The sequence below is a fragment of the Talpa europaea genome (genome assembly GCF_964194135.1).
Source record: "Talpa europaea genome assembly, chromosome: 3".
Classification (NCBI taxonomy): domain Eukaryota; kingdom Metazoa; phylum Chordata; class Mammalia; order Eulipotyphla; family Talpidae; genus Talpa; species Talpa europaea.
Genome location: NC_140069.1, coordinates 148,853,937 through 148,876,940, shown reverse-complemented (window position 1 = coordinate 148,876,940; position 23,004 = coordinate 148,853,937). Strand labels below are relative to the sequence as shown.

Sequence of the window (23,004 nt, the reverse complement as noted above, 5' to 3'; positions counted from 1 at the left end):
CCCTCCGAGCTATACAACCCTATCCATGCATTAAAAGCCTCCAGCCCATGCCGCTGGTACTCTCCTTCCTCTGCGCTGGCTCCCTCTTGGGAGACTCAACATTGGCCAACTTCAGGGTCCCTGGTTTTGCCCCCAGCGCCGGCTGCATCCACCAGCTGCTGGGGGCTCCCTGGCAGACCTGCCCCTTTTGCCTGTGACTTGGCCACGAGGTCAGAGTGGCAGCAGAGGGAGCTGCAGGACAGCCAGCTAGAGGATGGGCCCGCGGAGAGGCTTGGGGGTGCCAGGCACCGTGGAATGATGTGCTGCAGGCAGTGGGGCAGGACAGCAAGGCAGCTTGGGGTCGGGAGGTGAGGTAAGGGGCAGGAAAGCCAAACAGAAGGTGGGCGCACCTGTTACGGGTACGGGGAGGAGGAACCCTGGTTCAGGGGAGAGTGAAAGACCCAGGTTCAAAAAAACCCAAACCCCAACGCAAACCAACTCGCCCTACGGCCTGTCCAGTGGGGCGGGAGTGCGGGCCGCCGCGCACCTGGCCGTCTCTGGCCCTGGCCCTGTGTCTCTCCTCCTGTCTCTTAGCTTCCCCGCAGGTGAGCCTCGCGCCCCATCCCTGGCTTCCAGTCCCAGCTCGGCCATTAGCTGCCGGAACAGAAGTCTCTCCCCGCTCTGCGCTCAGGTTTCCACATCTGCAGAGCAAGAGAAGGGGGAGTCCCGAGGGTCTCTGCAGTATGAGCGTTTTCTGAACCTGCGGGAAGCCCCAGCAGCCAGGAGCCCGCAGGCAACACGAGGGGGGCGTGACGCGGCGGGTGGTGGAGTTGACAGAGGGTCGTAGAGCGAACGGCCAAACGCACTGTCGCCCGCAAGGGTCGCGGGACAGATGTTCCAGGACACTGGAGTGCGCATGCGCGAGAGCTCACGCCTTTCCCGCCAACAGCTGGGCGCATGTTGGTGAGGGGCGAGGCTAGCGGGGCTTCAGGGCCGGGTGGGGCCTGGAGGGCGTGGGGCGGGGCCTGGGTGGTGTGGGCGGGGCCTGGTGGTGTGGGTGGGGCCTGAGTGGCATGGGTGGGGCCTGGGTGATGTGGGGCGGGGCCTGGTGATGTGGACGGGGCCTGGGTGACGGGGCGGGGCCTGGGTGAAGGGGCGGGGCCTAGGGGGCGGGCACGAGTCGGCGATGACGCGATGCCGCTAGTGCGCGCGGTCGAGGCGGCCGTTGAGGAGACGAGGCGCGGGGCGAGGTGAGCGGCCCGTTCCCGCCTGGCCCGCGGGCCTGGGGCTCCCGTGGCGGGGCGCGGCGCCGGGGCGGGCGGCGCTGCGGGAGGGCCCCTGGGCGAGGGCGACCCCAGAACGGCGGGCGCCCCTGCCCCTCCCGGGCCCCGCGGCTTCCCGGCTCCGAGGCGCGGGCGGGCCTGGCTGGGCCTCCGGGGCCTGGGCCTGGCGTTCCTTTGCGCCCCGCGGGCCGAAGTCCCGGGCGCTGCCCGCGTGTGGGGGCGCGGCCCCTGCCCGGGCCTCCCCGCGGGCCCTCCCGGGCGGCCCGGGCCTGGGTGGCTCCCTCGGGGCTCCGGGCGCTCGGCCGGGCCGGCGGCGGAAGGGCCTGGAGGGCGGTGGGCGCGGGCCGTGGCCGTGGCGCGGCGCGGGGTGTCCTTGCCCCGGCCCCGGCCGCCGGCGCCCGCCCACGGGCCCCTGGGAGCTGCGGGGCGGGGGAGGCCCGGGGCCCGCCCGCGTCGCCCGGCCGGGGCTCCCCGACACGCGGGGGGGGGGGCCGGAGCCCGCGAGGAGCCGTGGGCGGTGTCGTTGCGCGGCCGAGCGGGCCGGGCCGGGCCGGGGAAGGCGTCGCCCGGGCGCCTCGCCGAGGGTCCCGGGGTCCCCCTGGAGGGGCGCGAAGAGGCGCCGTGCGAGGCGCTGCGCAGGGCCCCCGGCGGGCGCGGCGGGACGCGGGCTGGGCCGGACAGCCCGAGCTCGCCGGCCGGGCGCCGCCTCCCGGCCTCCCGGCGGCGCGTCCCGCGGGCCCGCGCCGCTCCCGTAATTGCTTTCCGTAATGTGTTTGCTCCAAACCAATTTCACGCCTCCGTGAGGACCCCGCCCCGCGCTCGAGGCGCGGACCTGCCCGCGCCGCGCCACCGCGGGCCACGCGCGCGCACACGCCGCCGGCGCGCGGGATCGCCGCGGACCCGGGCCGGGGCCGGCGCGGCCTGAGGACCTCGCGGCCGGCCCGCGGGCCCCGCGCCCCGGCCGCCCCTTCCCGGGCTCGCCGGCCGGGCCCTCGGCGCGTCTGCGGGGCTCACGCCAGGGGGCGCTGCGGCTCCCGCGCTTCTCGCGCACAGACGCGTGGCGCGCTGCCGCCACCAGAGGGCGCTCGCGGACAGCGCCCGCCGCGGCCCGCCCGCGTGGGCCCTCCCGCCAGCCCGCGAGGCGGAGGTTGACTTTGACTTTGGAATACTTCGTTCCTGGCATTCTCGGAACGGGCTTCCAGCCCACGAAGGGGAAGCCACATGATGGCGTCCGATAGACGCACACGCAGAGCGTCGATTGAAAACAAAACTACTCCGCAGGAGAATTTCCCCAGTGGGCGTAGCGAGAGTGGGACAAGTCAGAGCCTGTGGACAATTCAAGAAGCACCTGTGAACCTCACTTTGGATAATGGTGGGAGCCGTTTAGCTACAGTGTTGGGGGTTCAGTGGAACAACAGTTTGGTAAAGAAAGGAGGCAGCCTTCCTTATGCAGATTGGAGAGCGACAGCTTCTGTCCTTGGTACTGATGGGAGAGTAAGAAGCAGATTTGGGGACTTCCATCCTTGGCCGCTCAGCTCTGCTTTGTCCATTTAGTGCAAGAACACATTTTGACAGGCGTTTCCTCTTATTCATTAGATCCTCGCACCTGCACCTGCTTTTTGACCAGGCTAGAGAATAACCTGGAGAAGTTCAATCAAAGATGGTTTAAGGTCACCTGACCCAGTGAAGCGTCAGAACAGGAAGTTAACTACAGGCCTTTTAACTCCAGCCAATGCCTTTTTTTCCATTTACCTTGCAGCCTAAGTTCCACGGTCCATGGAAGGGCAGGGAGAGGAAATGGGTCACTTCACTGTGTGTTTGAGGACTTTTATCCTAGTTGAGCTACAGAATGTCAAGCACTATGCATAAGTCACCCTTCATGACTCCAGCATGGCAAGTTAACAGATTAAAGGTATAAACGAATTATAAAATAGCAGTATCTAATAAATATACACTCAACCAGGGCAAAACAAAGTCCCTGGGGTCTCACTTGCTGCTTTCAGAGTTGGTGGCCCACTGGGATTTGTTGGCAACAAGCTTTAAGCCTGTACTCTGTGTTAGCTTGAGCAGAGAATTCCACCTTACTGAGTATGGTTCTGGGCTATAAACTTTTGACTTGAGCTGGGTGACATACATCTTCAAGATCAGGGGGTCTTTTCCCCTGGAGTCCTTGACAATACCTGATCCATTCTGTCCCATCAGAGAGAGACAGGCTTATTAAAGTCACCTTTTGCAGGAGGGGATGTTGAGAGGGAAATGTTTCAACATACAGCCTTTGTGCTTTTGGAATTTTGTATTATGTGACTTTATTATCGATGAACAAATGAATGTAATTTTTAAAATGCCTCTTCTTTCATGCCTTATTTGATTAGTGCTGTTACTATTTGTAGTTTTAACTTCAGTGATTGTAGCTCAGAGGTCCTTCAGTTTTATCAGTTGAGTTTATTGGCCTGATTGAGTTTACGTGAATTAACTCAATAAGTCTCCACTATGTATCCAAACACTGTAAGCTATCAAACACTGTAAGCCATCAAACCAGCTGGCCTCTTTTTTAAGTAAAAAACATTTTTGAAGTCTGGTCTTTCACATTGGTACTGTGAAGTTCTTGGTTAATTTAACAAATGGTTATTCTGGGGGAAAAAAAAAGAATCCTCAGAAGGATGCGCAAGAATTACCTTAGTACTTTAGTATTTGGGGGAGGGGGGTGTCCCAGACCTAAGTTGAGGCACCTCTTTTTCTTCAGGTGACGTCTTTCCACTAGATTCATCTTTTTGAAGTTTAACTGAGTTTAATGTAGAACCCCAGATAGATCAGGACTGCAGAGAAGTCACGCTCTTGTCTCTTCACCTTGCTCGTGAATCGTCGATCAAGTATAACTTAGTAACGCTCCCTTCTTGGGTCCTGCTCTTCTCTCACGCTGGCGACCGTGTCTTGCAGGGCACTGATTTTCAATACATCCGTCTGGCGTTAGCAGTGTTCGTTAGGCTAGCTAGTGCAGACTCATGAGCAGCGACACTGAACAAACATCCCTGAGGCCCAGGGCTCCCTCTTGCCCTGCTCTGTCTTGGCTCAGGAGCAGCGAGACTCTGTGGCGGAGGTTTCCCTCCTCACCTGAGCTGAAGCGCTTCCCCTAACCGAACTGCATGTCTGCTTGACTAGCTGCCTCTCCCTGAATCCAGCTCCCACCTGAATAACCACTTCCCGGTGACCAGGTGACCTGCACTTTAGCTGATCAGACTTCAGGCTCCTGAAGCTCGCTCGCTCTCACCCTGCTGGCTTGCCTATCTGCAGTCTTTTGTGGCTGCTGACCTGAGGCTTCTATCAAGTGAAAGTGCCCGTGACTTTTGCCTCCAGATTGACAGCTGTGCTGCTGGGAGCCAGGAGGAGGGGGAGGGTAAAAGGCGCCACCATTTCTGCGTCTGAGAATGGGGGAGGTGAGCAGAGTCATCCGCAATTAGCGGATAATTAGCGCGGCTGACCCTTGGGGCTCATCAGTGCTCCGGGGCCAGCCCCCAGCAATCAGCCAGGGCAGGTCGAGAGTGCCAGGCCCGGGAATGAATAGGGCTCATCAGCGTAGCTGAAGCTGGGAGCCAATCAGGGAAATTAATAGCGGAGAGGGAGAGGGAGGGCGGCAGACAGACAGACAGACAGACAGACAGGGACAGATATAGGTGAGAAATGAGAAAAAATAAATATGACGGACTGGGATAGGGAGCGGAAATCGGAACCGCAGCCGAGAGGAGGCCCGGGATGGAGAGCGGGCGGGAGCGGGGGAGCGGGCGGCAGCAGAGCGGAGGCGGGGAGGGGGCGGCCGGAAGGTGGGGAGCGGGACGCCCGTAGCCTGTGCGGGCGCCCGAGGAGGTCCCCCGGGGGTGCGGGGGGACTGAGCCCGAGGTGGAGGGGCAGAAGGAAGCAGGGGGGGCCGGGGCCGGGAGAGAGGCCGGGGGAGCAGCCTCGGCGGCGGCGGCGGACAGGGGCCCTGACGCCCGGGGCCCCGCGGGCCGAGCGCGCCCCCTGCCGCCCCCGCCTCGCCGTCGGGCCCTTGCGGCCCGCGAGCCCGCCCGGGGCGGGGAGGGGCGTCGGGGGAGGGGGTGGGGGGGCTCCCGCGGCGGAGGGCGCGGCCCGGGGCCGGGCGGGGGGCTCCCGCGGCGGGTCCAGCCGCCCGGCCGGCTCGGGGGCCGCCTTGCCCGCCGCCCGCGGGGCCCCGCCGGGCTGGAGGGGGCGGGCGGCCGAGGGGCACCGGCCGGGCAGCTGCCGCCGCCGCCTCGCGGGCCGCAAACTTTCACAAAGCGGCGCGTCCGGCTCATCAATCTCCATTACTGATAGTTGGTTGGGCCGCGGGGCGGGCGGGGTCCCGGGCCGGGCCCGGAGCCGGCCTGCGCGGGAGCGGGAGCGGGGCCGGGCGCGGGCGGAGGGAGGAAGTGAAGCGTAATTTGAGGAAGATGGATGAGTCCGGAGGGCGACACCCCCAGCCCGCCCGCGCGCCCGCCCCCCCGCCTTATGAGCGCGAGGGAGCGCGGCGCGGAGCCACACTGCGCCGAGCGCGCCCCGCCGCCACCTCGGCCCCGGCCTGCGAGCGAGCGAGCGCTGCCAGCCCGCGCGGGGCGCCGCGGTGGCCGCGGGGCGCACGCGGCGCCCGGAGGGGAGCGCCCCGGGGCGGCGGCGGGCACGATGCAGCGGGCGGGCGGCGGCGGCGCCCCCGGGGGCGGCGGGGGCGGCGGGGGCGGGGGCCCGGGCGCGGCGTTCTCCATCGACGCCCTGATCGGGCCGCCGCCGCCGCGCGCCGGCCACCTGCTCTACACCGGCTACCCCATGTTCATGCCCTACCGGCCGCTCGTGCTGCCGCAGGCGCTGGCGCCCGCGCCGCTGCCCGCCGGGCTCCCGCCGCTCGCGCCGCTCGCCTCCTTCGCCGGCCGCCTGACCAACACCTTCTGCGCGGGGCTGGGCCAGGCCGTGCCCTCCATGGTGGCGCTGACCACCGCGCTGCCCAGCTTCGCGGAGCCGCCCGACGCCTTCTACGGCCCCCCCGAGCTCGCCGCCGCCGCCGCCACGGCCTCGCGCGGCCACCCCGAGCCCGGCGGCCGCCGCCAGGAGGGCGGGCCGGAGCCGGAGGAGCTGCTGCCGGCCCGCGAGAAAGTGTCGGAGCCGCCGGCGCCGCCGCCGCAGCACTTCGCGGAGACTTTCCCGAGTCTGCCGGGTAAGTGCCGGCGCCGGGCGGGAGGCGGGAGGCGCGAGGCGCGCTCGCGGGGACACCGGGACAGCGGCCGGCCCGGCGCCCCAGACGCCCCGCCCCCCAGGGCCAGCGCCGGCGGCCTCCGCGGGGCCGCTGTAGGTCCCCCTCGCAGCGCCGCGCCTCCGCGCCCCAGAACCCCGGCCCCGCGGTCTCCAGCGTCCACGCCTCCCCGAGGACTTCCCAGCCCTCCCGCCCAAATTGGCGCCTTTCCTCCCGACATCGGTCCAGGCTCCGCGCCCCGTGGCTGCTCCCAGAATGCCTTCATCCCGTTCCCTCTGCGGGAATAGAGAAGCCGCAAGTGTGAGATTCCCGGGGACACCAGCAAGACCCCAGGGCGAGGGCACTGCGAGGCACTGTCGGTTCAGTAAGGAAAGGACACTTTCTGGCGTCTGAGAAGACGGCGTCGACTCCCACGGGCGCCGGGGTGCAGGGGAAAGAGGCTGGCCGCAGTGGTGTCGTGTGGATGACCTGTCTGGACTTAGGAGGAAAAGAGACTTCTGAGCTGGCGGGTTTAGAGCGAAGCTTTGAAGAACTGAATTGGAGCCCTATTAGCTAGGGGGGGATAGCACCCCCGGGACCAAGGTTCCCTGGGAGGCCAAGAGAGAAGCTCAAGGCTGGGCTGGGGTGGGTGTGGCCCAAAGGCCTGGAGTCAAGAATCAAGCGAAGATTCTGGAACTAGTGAAATTCGACTCAGAGATAATGCAGGATGCCTGGATCCTCCTTAGCAGGATGCATTCTCTGCAGAGGCAGGGTGTACTCAGCGGGGCCCTGATTAGAATCCGTCTACTTAGAGCCCTCTGGCCTTCCTTTTGATCCTTCACCCCAGAAGTCAGAGCGTCTTTTCCCTGCTCAGGGGCAGCTCCAGGTGTGCTGAGCTTATACAATGTGGTGGGCCTATTTAGGAAAAAATAGGAGCCGCATGCAAGTGGCTCCTAAAGCTTAAACTTCTTTAGCATCAGGATGAGTCTGCCTGTGCTTAATGATTCTTCCTGTCCAGCTTGGGAGGAAGTGACCCCCAAGGCACGGGACTGCCTTTGACCATGACAAGGAGGAGATCGGAGAGTCCTTTTGTCCTTTGCCAGGAGAGGGTAGTTCCTGTGGATAGGTCTCTGGCTGCCTCCTTGAAATTGCCTGAAGGCTCATCACTCTTCCAGACCTCTAGGATTGCCTAGGGCTTCCTCCTCTCATTTTCCCTTTTAGCCTTGGACATTTAGGCTTTGGGGTTCAGCCGTTGGTTTTGTTTTAGTTTATTTTTTTGTACCTGGTTGGACCAGGGCATCCAGTAACTGAAGTCTGAGCAGCAACTCCTAAGGGGGAGCAAAGGGAAATGTTAGAGTAGCAACTGCAGTGTCCACAAGATGGGGGGCGTTGGTGGGGAGGATTGGAAGAAGAAAACATTGGTAGAATTTTTGGACTAGGGTAGTCCTAAGGCAAAAAAAATACAAGGCGATCCCTCAGAGGGATGGCTTTGGAGGCAGAAGGAGCTGGAGGGAGAATTAGCACACCCGGGGAAGAGATGCGCTGAGGGGAAGGGCGGGAGGGGGACCTGCTGGAGAGGGACTGAGGGGTAACATGGCCAAGATAGGGAAAAACAAGCAACTTGGCCTCCCCTTTCAGATCCGCAGCTCTTACTTTGACCTGTAGGTAATGGGCTTTTCTGAATTGTGGCTATAAGACAGAGCTTATATTGAAGAGAGAATAGAGGAAGGAACTGAGAAACGAGCTGCTGCTGGAGTCCTCAAAAAGAGACTACAAGGAAGGAGAGAGTTGTCCACTGGAAGAGGCATTTCTAGCTTGGGCTAAATGAAAATGGAGCAATATCTGGTCTAGAAGGGGTGTGTGTGTGTGTGTGTGTGTGTGTGTGTGAAAGAATTCTGTCTTGAGAGGACTGAGATAGAGCTAAATAAATATACTAGTAGGAAACTGAACAGTTTCAATACTAGAAATGATTTTTATCTTTATTTTTTCCATATTGAGAATGAAGGGAAACTTTATAGAATGAAGTAAATTTCTTATTTTTAATTTTTCCATACTGGGAAGGATGGGAAACTTTATAGAATGAAGTAAATGTCTTCAAATTGGGAGCAAAAAAAGAGAGAGAGAGACTTGCGTTGTTCCTGGAGTAAAGATAGGAATTTCTTTGCCAAGAATGATGGGAAGGAGGCCTTGCAGGGAAGAATTTAAAGAGGTGCTGGAGTGAAGGTAATTGCTCAGACGGGGAAGAGATACACCTAAAGGGTTTGCAGTGGGGCTACCAGGGCAGAGAAATAAAGATTTTGGGGCATGGACGAAGAGGATGATGAGTAGGGGATCTTATCTGTGCTCGTCACTCCTTATCACTCAGTCAAAACTCTCCCAACTCTTCTGATCCCCCCCACCCCCCGAAGTAGTTGAAGAAAGAAAGAAAAAAAAGATAATTCCAGAAATGTTAGACAGAAAATCAGCTTGGGTAATGCTAACACATAGTCCATGCTGAAAATGGTGGGGAAATGAAGACTCCATTTTGGGAGTTGTGTTGGAGCACTCAGTGTGAAAAAAGAGAGTCTCTGCTGCAAGTAATGGGATTGAAACTTGTATATGAGCAGAGTTTGAAGGAAGAATGCTATCTTCAAAACCACAGGAGCTGCTGTCCTAGTATGAATGGGTGATATTGGTCTGAAATTATTAATACTCATTTGCTTAGCGTTTTTCAGTTACTCTCCTTTTAAAATGAAATGATAGGAAAGGCAGGCCAGGGCTTCCCTGGTGGCGCAAGGGTTAAGTCTCAGCACTATGAGGCAATTTGCAGCCTCTGCAGCACAAGTTTGATCCCCAGCTGGCCAAGGAGCAACCCACATGGTGCAGCAGACCTCTCCCGACTTGCCTGCTGCTCCCTTCAGCAGTGTATTTCAGTAGATCTGCCTGTTCTCCCCACTCTGTCTCTGGTGAATCCTCCCACCCCCACACCTCTGGCCTGGACCCCAGCTCTTGTATGCATAAATAAATAAATCTTAAAAAAAAAAAAAGGCCAATTTGGATAGTGAGTGAAGTTCTTTTTGTTGGGAATTTCAAGTGCTATTTTTTAAAGTTTTGATGAGGGTTAAGGTAGCCCCCACTCTGCTAGAAATAATGAAGATCTGACTACAGAATAGTAGTGCAGTAAAGGAGAAGCTGTATTAGTGGGCAAAAAGAAATACTAGGTACAGAAATAACAAGGTAGAAAAGGTATTAAAGCAGTAGGCTGAAAAATTTCTAGATATGGAGTGTGAGGAGCAGAGGGGATAATTGGAGACGGTGTCTCGGTAGGAGTGATAAGAGGGAAGAATTTGAATTGGTGGGGGATATCTGAAAGTATGAATCAATAGAAGAGCCCAGAGTGGTGCTATCTGGCAAGCCGTTCGTGTCATTTGAACTTTTTTTAATAGCCTCATTTAAAAAGTAAAGAAACAGGTGCAATTAATTTTAATATATATTTACTTTAACCCAAGTGTCCAAAATATTATTTCCAAATTAATCAATATAAAAATTTTAATGAAATGTATTCTCTTTTCACGCTTAGTCTTCTAAATCGAGTCTGTGTTTTACATTCAGCACATCTCAGTTCAGACCACGCAGGCCACAGGTGGTCCGCCCACGCACGTGGCCAGTGGCGCCGTATCCAACAGGACACAGCTGAGAACAGAGCCATGTGAAGATGGGGGGGGAAGGAACTCTGAATTGGGTGGATAGTGAAGCCCGTGATGGAGAGAAGAGCAGGAGGTGCTAAGTGACAGGAAGGAAGAGAGCTCTGCCTGGACTGGGCTGGGTAGAGATGGTCTCGTGGTGAAGGCATGTGTGAGGTCTGAGAGTAACTAAAGCGAACGTGGAGATGCGGTGCAAACAGGCGTCACAAAGATGGTGGGTGAAGAGCGTGCCGTGTGCTGGGAGGGATGATGAAAAGCTCTGTCCCTGTGGAGAGATGCAGAAGAGAACTTGAAATTTGGCAATGTCTAGAGCAACTGTTTCATTCAGAGAGAAGAGGGTTGGACTGACTGAAGATAAACACTTCAGAGTGAGGGATGGGAACTATTCCACATGTAATTGTCAAATGCATGATGGAATTGCAGTGAGTGAGTGATGTGAAAGATAAGGCCAGTCGTGGGGCATGGTGACCGAAACATTTGTGGTTGAGATGATGTGCAGAATAAGAAAATAGACTGGGCAAACCTGGGAGTAGCCGCGAGTGAACATTATTTTTAAAAACTAAACAGAAAAAGATTGGTTAATTTCTGAACAAACATTGGCAATAATAATTGAAATCACGTCTGGGGACCAGGGAAGCTTCCTCGCAGCGTGAGGCTTGAGGCCGGCTGCTGGAAGCTAGAGCACAGTGTAGACGACCACCAGTTTCTCTCTGCACAGGCGTCCAGTGTGACTGTCAAGACATGGTATTTCCTCAGGGGAGAAAAACAGAAAATAATAATGGGACGTGGAAGCAGAGACTTCTGTTATTAGTAACAGGAGTGAGATTCTGCTTGGAGGCGACGGAGCTCCAGGGCGTGTTCTGTGGCAAAGCTGAGGAAGAGCATACACGGGGCACGATTCCATGGACATTTACAGGAAAGACAAACGTTGCGGTAACTCCGTGTGACGGAAGGACGTGTGTTTCGGAGTCCTAACACACGGGCCAGGTCTTCGCTTTGGCGCTCACCTGTGCGGCTTGGGCTGAGTGGCTTAATTCAATTTGGGAAGTATTGACTGTGTTTTATTATGGGCTTGGTATAGGCAGGACTTGTGGGAGATTCAAAGTCGTGGGACTTGTCTAGACTTAAGTTGTCTCATGTGTAACATAAAAGTTTGGGTTCCGATGATTTTTCATGTTCCTTTCAATTCCGTGGACTAAAAGCTGATTTTTCTAGCCTTCCTGTTTAAAGCAGGATTGTTAGCGGAGACTCCACGGATCTCTTGTGCTATGAGTGGAAAAAGTGTTTTTACTGGCTTCTAACAAAAATTTGGTGCTTCCTTTGATTATGATTGTGGGCCAGAAATTATAGTCGTTGTAGTGATAGCTGGGATTTTTGTCATCCGTTGAAAGCACATTTTTTTTATATAAATTTATGGTCTTTGGGGGCATCGTCACTCAATCAAGAGTCATTACATCACATTAATTTAAAAATATTTGGCCACTATAGTTTAATATAGTTGACTTTTAATGTCATCCTGTGTGTTTTAGGTTATGCACCCAAAGGCACTCCCTGAAAAGGAATTCATTGGCTTGTTATGGAGCTCACGGCACAACAGGGTTAAGAATCCCGGCTTGAGAGTGAGAGCCACAAGGGACTGGAGGGCGGATTGGGATGTGACCCGAGAGGCCTGTCCCGCAGCGAGGGGCCCACTCGGGAGGGCTGGGAGGCCACGCGCCCTCTGCGCTGGCCCACGCGCGTCGTCGGGGCGGGGCGGGAAGTCTGCTGCTCCGAGTGAGCGGCCTATCCCGGGAGTAGCAGGAGAGACAGCACTGGGAATGATGAGGGAGAGCAATCTTCATTGGAGACGAGGAGCATGGTGTCGCGAGCAGAGAGCTTTGCCCCGAGTGGCGGCACCGCGAGCAGCCGCAGGCGAGGCCTCTGCCTCGGGAGGACGGGAGAGCGGGGACTTGCTGCGAGACTGGCTGGAAATTAGGAACGAGAAATGGAACGAGAGATGGAGCAGGAGGGCAAAGGGAGACCGAATGGGGATGTTGGAAAGGGAAGGGTGCGGCGGGCAGCTTTACCCAGAGGGCATGGGCAGCGGCCCCGCCGGCGCGGGCGAGGAGACACCTGCAGCCGGCGGGCAAGGCCAGCGCGCCCTGCGCGGGGGTGCCGGGCTGCAGACCGCCCTGTGGCCTGCCGTTCTTGTGGACATGGGGTCGGGTCGGGAGGGTTCCGAGCTCAGAGCAGTGAACGAGGCACCGACTGGCGGGGGGGCAGGGGTGACGGGGCGGGGGTGCTGGATTCTGGTGTGACGGGAGAGACTTCCGCAGGCCGCGTTAAGCTGCCGTAGACGAGCCAACACTGCCCCGCCTGTGTGCCGCAGCCGGCTCTGCTCGGACTGCCCGTCATGGAAGGGAAAGGAATAATCTGGGTGATGAAATGAAAAATCTGTGTTAGGAACTTCTTGTCTGCGCCTGTGTCTGCGCGGGCCTCCCTTTTAACAAAGCTCGCCCTTCCAGGAGCAGCAGCAGCAGCAGCTCCGCGCGCCCCTGTCTACGCAGGTGCCTCTTCTCTTTCTCCTTTGCCTGATAAACCCGTGCTTTTCAAGTTCCAGAGGGAGGGAGGAAACAAGACCTGTATTAGAAGCAGGGGGTGCTGCAGGACGAACCGACTAAGGTGTGGAACGTGGGAATGAAGAACCGGGAAAAAACTTTTGAACTGGGGGTGGTAGGGGAGAGATTGCTTGGCCTGGAGATAGAGAGAAAATGGTTTTGTACTCGAGAGATCGGAGAAGACGGAGCCCTGTATGAGGAGTGATGGGAGGAAGAGGAAGATGTCCCGGGAGCGAGGGTTAGAAGGAGGCTGTGCTGGAATGTTCCATAAATCCCGTGTAGGCCCTGCAAGTACGGTACAGGGTGGTCTTGAGCAAATCACACCTTTGTGTATCTCAGCTTCCTCATCAGTAAAATTAGGGGTTTGAGTTGGGTGATCTCTAAGGTCACTTCCAGCTCTGTAATTCTGCTTTTACTCTATAAGGATACCTTTATTAATGAATAGTTCCTGTGAGGAAAAAAAGGCATCCTGGGCAAAGAGACGGGGGGCAGTTCTGTCCTTCTCAGTGCTGAGCTGCGGGAGCTGACGAGGAGGAGGTGAGCTGGGAGATGCACATCCCGGGTTGGCGTGGGGCTGGGTTTTAGGATAGAAAAGGCTTTGTTGTGTGCAGTTGGGGGAGGTGTGCCCTGGGCTCTGGCCAGGTCGCCCATCACAGTCAATGACAGAAACAGTTAGTAAAGGTGGGAGTGTCTGACACAGGCCAGGAAGACCGGGGATCAGCTGTGACTGACTTTACCTGGTGAGGAAGGACGCAGTGCCCCTCAGGGAGCAAGAGGAAGTTGTGGCCGTCTAGCTGGTTTCTCTGGCTGCTGGTATGGGAATAGAATGGCACTAGAGTTCACTGCTGCCCGTGCAGCACTCACAAGGATGTGTGACTGGAGGAACAGCACCGGCTTCGGGTGCAGGTGGTGGTGCCGCTCCGTGGTCTGCAGGGAAGTGCTAACCTCTGCAGTGGGCTTCCTCGGGAGAATTAGGGCAGCCGTGCTTCTCGCGCAGGTGTCAGGGCTAGGAGAGAAGACGCTTGTGTGGCCTCCTGAACTCAGAGGTATGCAAGAAATGACCCTCTTCCAGTCCTTGCACTGGAAGAGGGGGGCCGCTTTCCTGGGAATGAAGGTTGGGCAAGACCTCTGTACTAGGCCTGGTGCAGGACAGGTGGCACTGCCCCTCCTGGTGAGGACAGTGTTTCGGGAGTGATGGCGGAGGGAGCACGGCCCCCGCGCTCCATCTCCGTGGGGCGTGGCAGGAGACAACCTTGTGACTCTAATGGGGTCGACTTCAAATTTGGCTCCTTCATCCTTTCGGCTTCCCTGGCTCACGCCGGGGGCTGCTCTGTGGGACCCAAGGCTGCCCAAAGCCCCCGGCCGTGTCCAGTGGGACCTGGTTTCCTTTCTCTCCACTGGGGAAAACACCTCTTTTCTTTTTTCTTCATCAAAATCCTTACTCCCTCATGTCTGAGTCAACTTGATATTAAGAGCAGAGCCCTTGTACTAAAGTAATCCACACTCAGATGAAGATTTTTTAAAGTCCAACTTAAAAAAAAAAAAGGCCAAATGAATTTTAAACGGATAGAACTTTAGGTGGTGGGATGATGAGTGACTTCAGAGGGTGGGCGCGGGAGCATTACGGGAATCCGAGGCGGAAGCTGCTTTTCCCTGGAGCCGTGGGACTCTTGTCGCCTCTGCGTGCAGCTGTGTGCAGTCAGAACTCTCTGGGCTGCCCGTGACAGGAGCCCGACTGGAAGCCAAAGTGGGCATGTGTTGGTTCCCGTACCTCCGTCGGGGGCTGGGTCCAGGGATGCAAACAGTGCTGGGAGGTGCTTCCTTTCCCTTGGCCTGACGCCTCAGTCTGTGCACCTCGTTCTCTCCTTGGAGAGTCAGGGGAGGACATAAGCAAGAGCAGCTCTATGTTTCCATCCCCCCAGGTCGGGGCCTGCGAGGGTGGTTCTGGCATATTTATACATGGCCTGGTGGACTAGCTCGAGGCAAGTTCCCAGGAGCGGGGACCTTGGGATGGGCAGATCCAGGGCGTGCGCTGGCGTGGCCGCCAAGGCGGAGCGCGCGGGTGACAGTCCCGGGGCTGGGGAGCAGAGGGGGCGAGCGCGCTGAGGACAAGGGTGTGCTGCGAGTGGGCGAAAGGGACAGGGGTGCCGGGAGGACAAGAACGAACCCACCCCGACCACTACCTCAACCACAGGAGACTTCGTGCCGTCCTCAGAGAGGCGAGTGGGCGTGAGGACGGTTCTGAAGAGCGCGCTGCAGGGAGGACGGCGAGAAAGATAGTCGGAAATTCTCTTCTCCCCAGTAAGACAGATTCCTTTTAAAGAAAGCTGTATTTGAGGGACGAGGGAGAAAGTTACAAACTAGGAGCTAGAGATAGTTGACATTAAACCCGTTTCCATGGTTGGGTAATGTTTTTCAAATGAGAAAACACATACGTGTATGAAAGGAATGCCGCGTGGCTTCAGGCAACCGACCGTGACAGGGGAAGAAATGGGAGAAAGATCTGGAGGGGAGTGTGACTTGGGGAGAAAGGGCCTGTGAAAAGACAAGGGTAACATTTGGTGAGCATCTCCTCCAGGAATGCTAAGGGGCGACATTCATAATAAATTAGGCTTGATCTCTAGTGCTAAGTGAAAGGAATGAGGCCTAAATTAAAACCGGATTGAGGGCCTCCCAGGTGGCGCAGCGGTTGAGCGCTGGGTTGCAATGCTGCCCGCAGCCTCTGCGGCGCTGGTTCGATCCCCAGCTGCTCCCCGGCCACCCAAAGAGGATCCCACACGGCGCGCAGACCTCTCCTGCCGCCCGCTGCTCCCCTCAGCAGTGTCCTTCGGTCCTTCTGCCTGCTCTGCTCCCCGCTCTGGCTCTGGTGAATTCTCTCACCCTCCCGCGCTTCTGACTGTACCCAGTGCTTGTATAAACAAAACAAACAAACAAATAAATAAATAAAACATGCCTCTATATATATAAAAAAAAAAACAAACAAACCCGGATTGATAGGAAGATCACGTGTCTGATGCGGTATCCAGGGAAGGACTTTCACTTCACGTGTGGGGGGAGGAGATACTGGTTTGAGATTTAGGAGACCCTGGTTCTAGACGCGGCTCTCTCCCTAGCTCTGTGACTGAGGAGATCGTGCCGTCTCTGAAGCGCAGGGTGTTTTCACCTGAACATGAGGTCACTAACCCGTTACGACTGCTGATGGGTGACCACTGCTCCGGTGACTTCCTTGAAGGGAAATAGTGACCGTGGGAGTCCTGGGCAAGTCACGGGTCAGAGAGCGTGCTGTTGGCAGGACCGTGGCCGTGAGCCCTGCAGGGCGCCCTGAGCCTTCCGTGGAGGGAAGTGGCCCTGAACTTGTCGTGGGCGGGGAGGGGTTCTGGGTGCCAGTGATGCGGGGAAAACTCTCGGGTCCGTTTGGAGTAAAGAATGCTGAAGAGTCACAGCATAGCGCAGCGGGAAAGTGAAAAGGAAGTTTCCTTATTGTGCGTAGCGTTGTGGCAGGGCGTGGTAGTGCCACAGAGAGCGCCCCGGCGGGACATCGGGGTCAGCAGCGGGAGACCGAGAAATAGTTCTGTTCTGGGCGCGGGGAGGAGCTGGAGACTTCGAAGTGATGGCGGTGGCAGACGTAGCTCTTTTGAAGGATGACCCGGTTTCTTCCCATCTTGGAGCCCCTCCCACACGGGTGCTGCGTCCAGAAGCCGAGCAGTTCACCCTGGAAGACACAGAGGAGATTCACCACCCTGGGCCAGGCAAGGCAGGCGAGGAGAGAACCTTCCATGAGAGCAGCCTGGGGGGTGAGGAGCATGGGGGGAGAGGATTTGAAATGGAAGGGGGAGAAAGGGGAACGGAGCATAAGGGGGTGAGTAGTAAAGACCACTGATTCTCTGGGAGCTAGAACAGAGCGGGCCCCAGGCCTTCGGGGATCCCAGCCTCAGGACGCCCCCCAGATGGCACACATCTCGTGCTGCTTTTCCTTTCTCCTGGGGGATGCCTGTTGTGGGCTCTTGGGTCCTGGATTTCTCCCCAAGCTTGACCTGACCCCATGCACGCGCTGCCTTGGAGCCCGGGCGCGGCTCTGGGGAGCTGCTCCCTGCCCTTGGCGCCGCCCGACAGGTAGTCGTGGTCGAAACCTTGTGATGTCTGGCTCCTGGGGTCCTGGCACACACCAGCAGCAGTCACAGGACTCTGGGGGCTCCCTGACGGCCGCCCGCCCCCCCCCCCCCGAGCAGACACCAGTTGTTCTCACTGACTCCAGATTTACCCGTAGGGAACAAACGGAAACCCCAATATGTTCCCCTCTGTGTCATTCTCGGCCTCCAAGAGCAAAACCTTTCTGCGTGCTGGACCTACCTGCCCAGCCGTCAGAGCATTTCCAATTTGAAAACTTTGCCTTGGCTGAAATTACTCTCCCCAGCACCATTATTCAGCACGCGACACTCCCAGCGAGCTCTTGTTGCTCATGGTTTTCCTCTGCAGGGCAAGCGGTCACCGCGCCCGCGGCTGGAGGGCGGCCTTGCGGGCACTGGCGCTCTCCCTCAGCCGCTCCCGGCAAGCTTTACAAAGATTTGCTGCTGTCCGCTTTAGTAACACGTTCCTCCACGTCCAGTTTCTGTCTGACTGTATTTACCAGTAACAGTCATTATGAATCTGATGAAAGAAGATGCACTGGGAAGCTAATTCAGAGAAAATGGTCGGCCGTCTCGGGGCGCTGTGTGGTGAAGGACGGGCTGCCGCTCGCCTCCCAGGCCCTCTGAGTCTGCCCTGCAAGGTCGGTCGCAGGCGCCGACGACCCGCCTCCTCAGAGGCCCCGCCGTGGGGGGAGCAAAGAGCCAGTGGCGGGGGGGAAAGTCTTGCTTTTCTCCCAACACATTCCGTGATTTTGGGGGGCGGGATGGAGATAGGGGTGGCTTTTTTTAAAAAAAAGCTTTTGGTTTCTCCCCGTTATTTGTTTTTTTTCTATTTCCATTCTCTCTTCTCTAAACTTCTCAGTTTTTCTGACTCATCACTTCACTCTTCCACCGGTGTTCCACCCCGCGTCCCTCCTGCCGCAGTGCTCGCTCCGCCTGCCTCCTCCCCTGCGCCCTCCTGCTCCCTCTCCACCCCAGGCCTGGCCCTCTGAGCATGTAGCTGCATTTCCCCCTCTTGGCTGCTTTCTTTGTGCACCCTGCTCCCGGGTCCTTGTAAGAGCTGCTTAGCAGAGGCCTCCGTGTCATGGCTGTGGAGGCTCGGGGGAAACTCGGCTCCCGCCGCTCGGCGCCCCAGCCGATCCAGCAGCTGGGAGAGTCGTGGACCTGCGCTCCTTGATCGGCTCTGGAGCAGCGCTGCGGGCAGCCGTGGTGCAGGCCTGATTTTATGGAATCTGCCAGAAGACCGCAGGATGGATGCCGTGATCTCGGAGGGCCCCGCCACATCCAGAAACCTGGGCACCTCATCTCAGTCATCATCAATTTAGATTTATTGGACGCCCCCTGGGGGATTGGAGCCGTGTTAAATGCTCTCATCCTTCAAACAGCTGCTTAAAATATTGTAATGCTGGGCTGAGTTCTCACAAGCTGGTTATTCTCTCTATTAGTGTTTCCCGCAGACTGTTGACAAGGTGGGGTGGGCGGATTGAGTGAGGATGTCGGGATGGTCCTTTATCTCTTTTAGCATAAGACCCTCCAGCTGCCCCCTGCGTGTGGGTTCTCCTGCAGCTGGCGTGAGACTGCGGGCGCACTGAGCGGCGGGGGGGCGATGTTCGTGAGGCGGGGAATGCGGTGGGCATCCAGGGGAGACTGGGGCAGGGAGGAGCAGGGATGGGGCAGCGCGAGTGTGCGTGAGGGCGCCTGGAGCGGTTGCTTTCATTCAGTCCACAGACGCTTGTCAGGTGGCTGTGCGGTGCAGGTGATTGCGTCGCTGGTAGAGATACAATGGGAAAAAATATTCTAACAGGAAGAGAAAGCCACAGAAATAAATGAATAAAGTTGGTGACATGTACTATAGCAATAAAGAAAGCAGAGGAGGGAGTTGGGGAACACAGGGCCCGGGAGGTTTCATTTTGAAACCACATCCGGGAAAGTCTCACCGATCAGGTCCTGAGAGAGACAGGGAATGAGTCAGTGCGAGGATCTAGGTGAAGGCTACGGTCTCCCAGCAGGTGGGAGGATCTGGGCGAGGGGCAGGGGCAAGGAGAGCAGAGACGGGGCAGCCATTCTGGAGACAAGGGTGATGGGGCAGGTGAGAGGGGGGCCTGGACTAGAGGGGTGCAGAGGGGGGCACCAGAAGGGGCCGGCGGGGGCGCACGCGAGGCCAGCAGCGCTGCCGGGGGTTGGCGGCCGATGGGGCCTGGGTGGCGAGCGAGAGGAATGAAGGGTGACGGCGGGGGTGCGGTGAGCTCCAGGGAGGATGGAGTCGCCTTCACCGAGGCAGGAAAGCCCGTGCGGGTGGGAAAGAGCCTGTTTGGGAGAAAGATCAGGAGTTGAGTTTGGAACAAGCTCTGTTCCTGTCCTCAGGCCGCGGAGGCGCGGGGAGGAGCCTGGTGAGCCGCAGGAGACCAAGGCCGTCAACCTCTGGCCCGGGCGCTCTAAGGGGGGGGCGGTGTAAGCGCCCCCGAGGAGCACCCATGGGGTCTCTACGACGGCGCCTGGGGCTGGGTGCCAGTGGGGTCGGCAGGCTGTTCTGGAGAGATCAGGGCGCCGCGCGCCGGCGGAGGGCGTGAGATGGCGGAGCCAAAGCAGGGTGTCCAACCTGGCTTTTGAGGTTACCTGAAGATTGGGGTGCCATAGGAAGAAAAAGCAGAGTGGGGTGTAAAAATACCCTTGTGAAGAAGCCGAAGAGGGGGTGAAGTGGATGTGGGCCGCCCCTAAGGAAACTGCAGACGGGCTCTGTGGAAAAGGGGCAGGGGAGGGGGCGGCTCTGGGCGCGAGCTGCGGGGGCCGGGGGTGCGCAGGCTGCCTCGCCGGGGCGCGGGCCCAGGAGCTGCGGTGCCGAGGGTGCCCCGGCGAGCCCTGGGACAGGAGCCGACGGCTTGTGTGTGGCGCCTCGTCTTCTCTCCTCCGCCCTCCTGTGGCCGCCTTCTCTTTTGGCTTGTTGTTGCGCTCGCTGCTTATTGGTCCTTTGGGCAGAAAACGGGGGTGGGGGTGAGGGGAGAACACGGAGAACCCCGCACTCTAAGCAGAGGGCGGCGGGTGGGGAAGTTAAAGCCACCGCGTGAATGAAACGCTCGAGCTGGGGCCGCTGGGGGTGGGGTAGGGAGGGGGGGAGGGGGGGTGGGGGGGCTGGCGGGGGGGGGGGCTGGCAGGGGGCCCACTCGTCTCCATGCTGCGTTCTCCCTGCCGGTCCTCGGCTGCTTCCTCCGCTCCCCGCGTTCCCGCCCAACCTTCCTGCCGACATGAAGCTCAGAGTCCCCCGGACTGTGACCTTGAGCTGGAGGCCGCTGTGGGTGCCGCTCGCTCGGGGAGCCTGCCTGGGAGCGAGGGGGCCGGGAGCGAGGGGCCAGGGTAGCCTCGAGGAGGAGCGAACCGGGCACGGGCCGGCGTGGCGGGCGTTCGAGGGCCCGGCCTGGGGGGCGGCCTGCCCGAGCGGCGCTGGGAAGGGACGGAGGAAACCTCCGACCCCAGGTCCTTTGACGACAGTTGCGGGGCCCAGCTTGGGAGGGTGCGACGGGGAGTCACGGGACCCGCAAGTTTCCGTTTGGAAACGAGGCCGTGATTCTAGAGCCGGGAAGGGGAGAGGAGGGGCCGCCCCCTAGAGTGGAGCCCGTGCCGGCTCGGCCCTCGGGACGGTGGGGCCGGACTCTGAGGACACTGACAAGGGCCGCCGGCCCGTCTCCCCGTCTGTCCTGCAAAAGCCAACTTTGCGCCCCGCCGGCTCCCCAACTGTAAGAGCCAGCAGGGCCCAGGCAGCGTGGTCGGGGCTTGAGGAGGGGCAGGTGGGGCCGCTTGGTCAGGGTTTGGGGAGGGCTGGCAAGGGGGTTCGGGGTGTGGGGCGAGATGAGGGGTCGCGGTCCTGGGAATGTTACGCCTTTGCTAGACGCTTATTGCCTCCCCCGCTTTTCCTAGTGACATCCGCGCCGGCTAATTCTTTCTTCCTCTCTCTCTGTCACCCCCGACCCCCGACCCCCGTCCCCACCCCGCCCCGCCCCGCCCCACCTCATCCCTCCGTGTCCCTCTCTCTCCTCCTGTCCCTCCATCCGCCCCGCCGTGGCTCCCTCGCCTCCCCGGCCCGCTCCCCCTCGGTGTCGGCGCCCCCAGCGGAGGGGAAGGTGTACAGCTCGGATGAGGAGAAGCTGGAGGCGGCGGCCGGAGACCCAGCGGGCAGCGAGCAGGAGGAAGAGGGCTCGGGCGGTGACAGCGAGGACGACGGCTTCCTGGACGGCTCTGCGGGGGGCCCGGGGGCTCTCCTGGGACCTAAGCCGAAGCTGAAGGGAAGCCTGGGAACTGGAGCTGAGGAGGGGGCACCCGTGGCCCCGGGAGTCACGGCGCCCGGGGGGAAAAGCCGCCGGCGCCGCACGGCCTTTACCAGCGAGCAGCTGCTGGAGCTGGAGAAGGAGTTCCACTGCAAGAAGTACCTGAGCCTGACGGAGCGCTCCCAGATCGCCCACGCCCTCAAGCTCAGCGAGGTGCAAGTCAAGATCTGGTTTCAGAACCGGAGGGCTAAGTGGAAGCGCATCAAAGCTGGCAACGTGAGCAGCCGCTCTGGGGAGCCCGTCAGAAACCCCAAGATCGTGGTGCCCATCCCTGTGCACGTCAACAGGTTCGCCGTGCGGAGCCAGCACCAGCAGATGGAGCAGGGGGCGCGGCCCTGAGCGGCTCCCGAGGACGTGGGAAGGCAAAGGACTGGCCTGGGCCCGCCCGGCCTGGCCTGGGCTCCGAGCCCCAGGAGGGCTGCTGCTACGGTTTTGCCCCGGGTGGGGCCGCCACCGGCAAATAACTTCGCTCTCGGTGGCTCTCCCGGGGGCCGAGAGGTGGGCGCTTGGCCCCGAACCTGCTCCACAGACTCTCGGGACTGGGGCCTTCAGGGTCAGAGACTCGGGTTCTCCGCCCAGGAACTGCGGGGCTGGGGCGGAGAGGGGCTCCTGGGAGGGGGGGGGGCTCCAGCACGCCGCCCTGGCAGCGCTTCTGACGGGGTCGGGAGGAATCCGGGCTGAGGCCTGGCCGAGCTGGCCGCGGCTCCGTATTTATTTTGTGTAAAGTTTGTATCTATGGAAGTGTCCGCCTCTGTCGTCTGTTGCGCTGGGAGGAATTGGGAGATTTCCGCATCCCGACCCTTGGCCAGAGTTCCCTTCCCTCTCCCCACACGCCGGGCGTGAGCCGGATGAGCCGGAGCTGTCGCCGGCCTCCTGAGAAGCTCCTCGGTGCGCGCCGCCCCCCAAGCTACCTCCGCTGTCCCCTCCCGCTGCGCACCTCTGGGCCTCCTCCCCCGCCCGTGTCCCCCTCTTCACCCCGCTGCTCTGGGGGGAGTTGGCGGCTCTAGGGTGGCGGAAGGTCCCTTTGGCGTTAGGAAATGAAACACGCTGGCTCCCGGGGTGTAGCCAGGCCCCGTCTGACTGGATTGAGGTGGCCAGTCCCGCCGGCGAGCAGGGCGGGCCGGGGGCGCCCTGTCCGCTGAGCTCCCAGCGAGACACGGCGGCTTCGTGTGTCCTGCCGTCCTCCGACAGCCCAGGCTCGAGGGCCCGGGGGAAGGCCCGTTCCTTTCTCTCCCTTCTTCTCGCGCTGCGGTCTCCCCTCCACTCACGAAGCTCGGGGGCCCCAAGCCCCTCCTGCGAGAGAACGAGAGTAGCAGAGTGGACGCGACAGGAGGGAATCTGTGATGGTTCCAGAAGGACACGTACTGGGGGGAAGCCACGCGGTGGCAGCCCGAGGCGGGGCTGGGGCCCCATGGGCAGCCCGAGCGGCGTGAGTGGCAAAGGAAGCGGGGGCGGGCGGCGTCAGGGCACCGGCTGGCAGCGCGCGCGGCAAGGGGCACGAGAGCGGAGCTGCTGGCTGTCTCTCCCCTCGCTGCCGGGCCTTGCGCTGGGGACGGCGGCGCGGGGCGCAGACGCCTTGGCCTTGGCCGGGCCTGCTGTGCTGGCGCCCTGGAGAGCCGGGGAGAAGCGGGGTCTGCGCTGCCTGGGGGAAGGGCGCGGAGAGCAGAGCCGCGGAGGAAGCGCCTCGAGCCAGGCAAAGGAAGCTCAGGGCGGGGCGGGTGCGAGTCCCTGCTCCTCCCCAGGACACCTGAGCAAACAGGCCCCAAATCCACCACCCCTTAGGACAGAAAGACAGCCGTCCCGC

General features: G+C 59.8%; 1 protein-coding gene across 1 annotated transcript; it reads left to right on the top strand.

Annotated features, from left to right (window-relative positions):
* Nucleotides 1–5,918: 5,918 nt before the first annotated feature.
* On the top strand, nucleotides 5,919–21,539 carry GBX1 (gastrulation brain homeobox 1; the record flags this gene model as incomplete). The annotated part of the gene is made up of 2 exons (XM_084230491.1): nucleotides 5,919–6,459; nucleotides 20,986–21,539. The coding sequence occupies exons 1-2, from the start codon at nucleotides 5,934–5,936 to the stop codon at nucleotides 21,537–21,539; spliced, it is 1,080 nt and encodes a 359-aa protein (XP_084086617.1). The 5' UTR covers nucleotides 5,919–5,933.
* Between the last annotated feature and the right edge of the window lie 1,465 nt (nucleotides 21,540–23,004).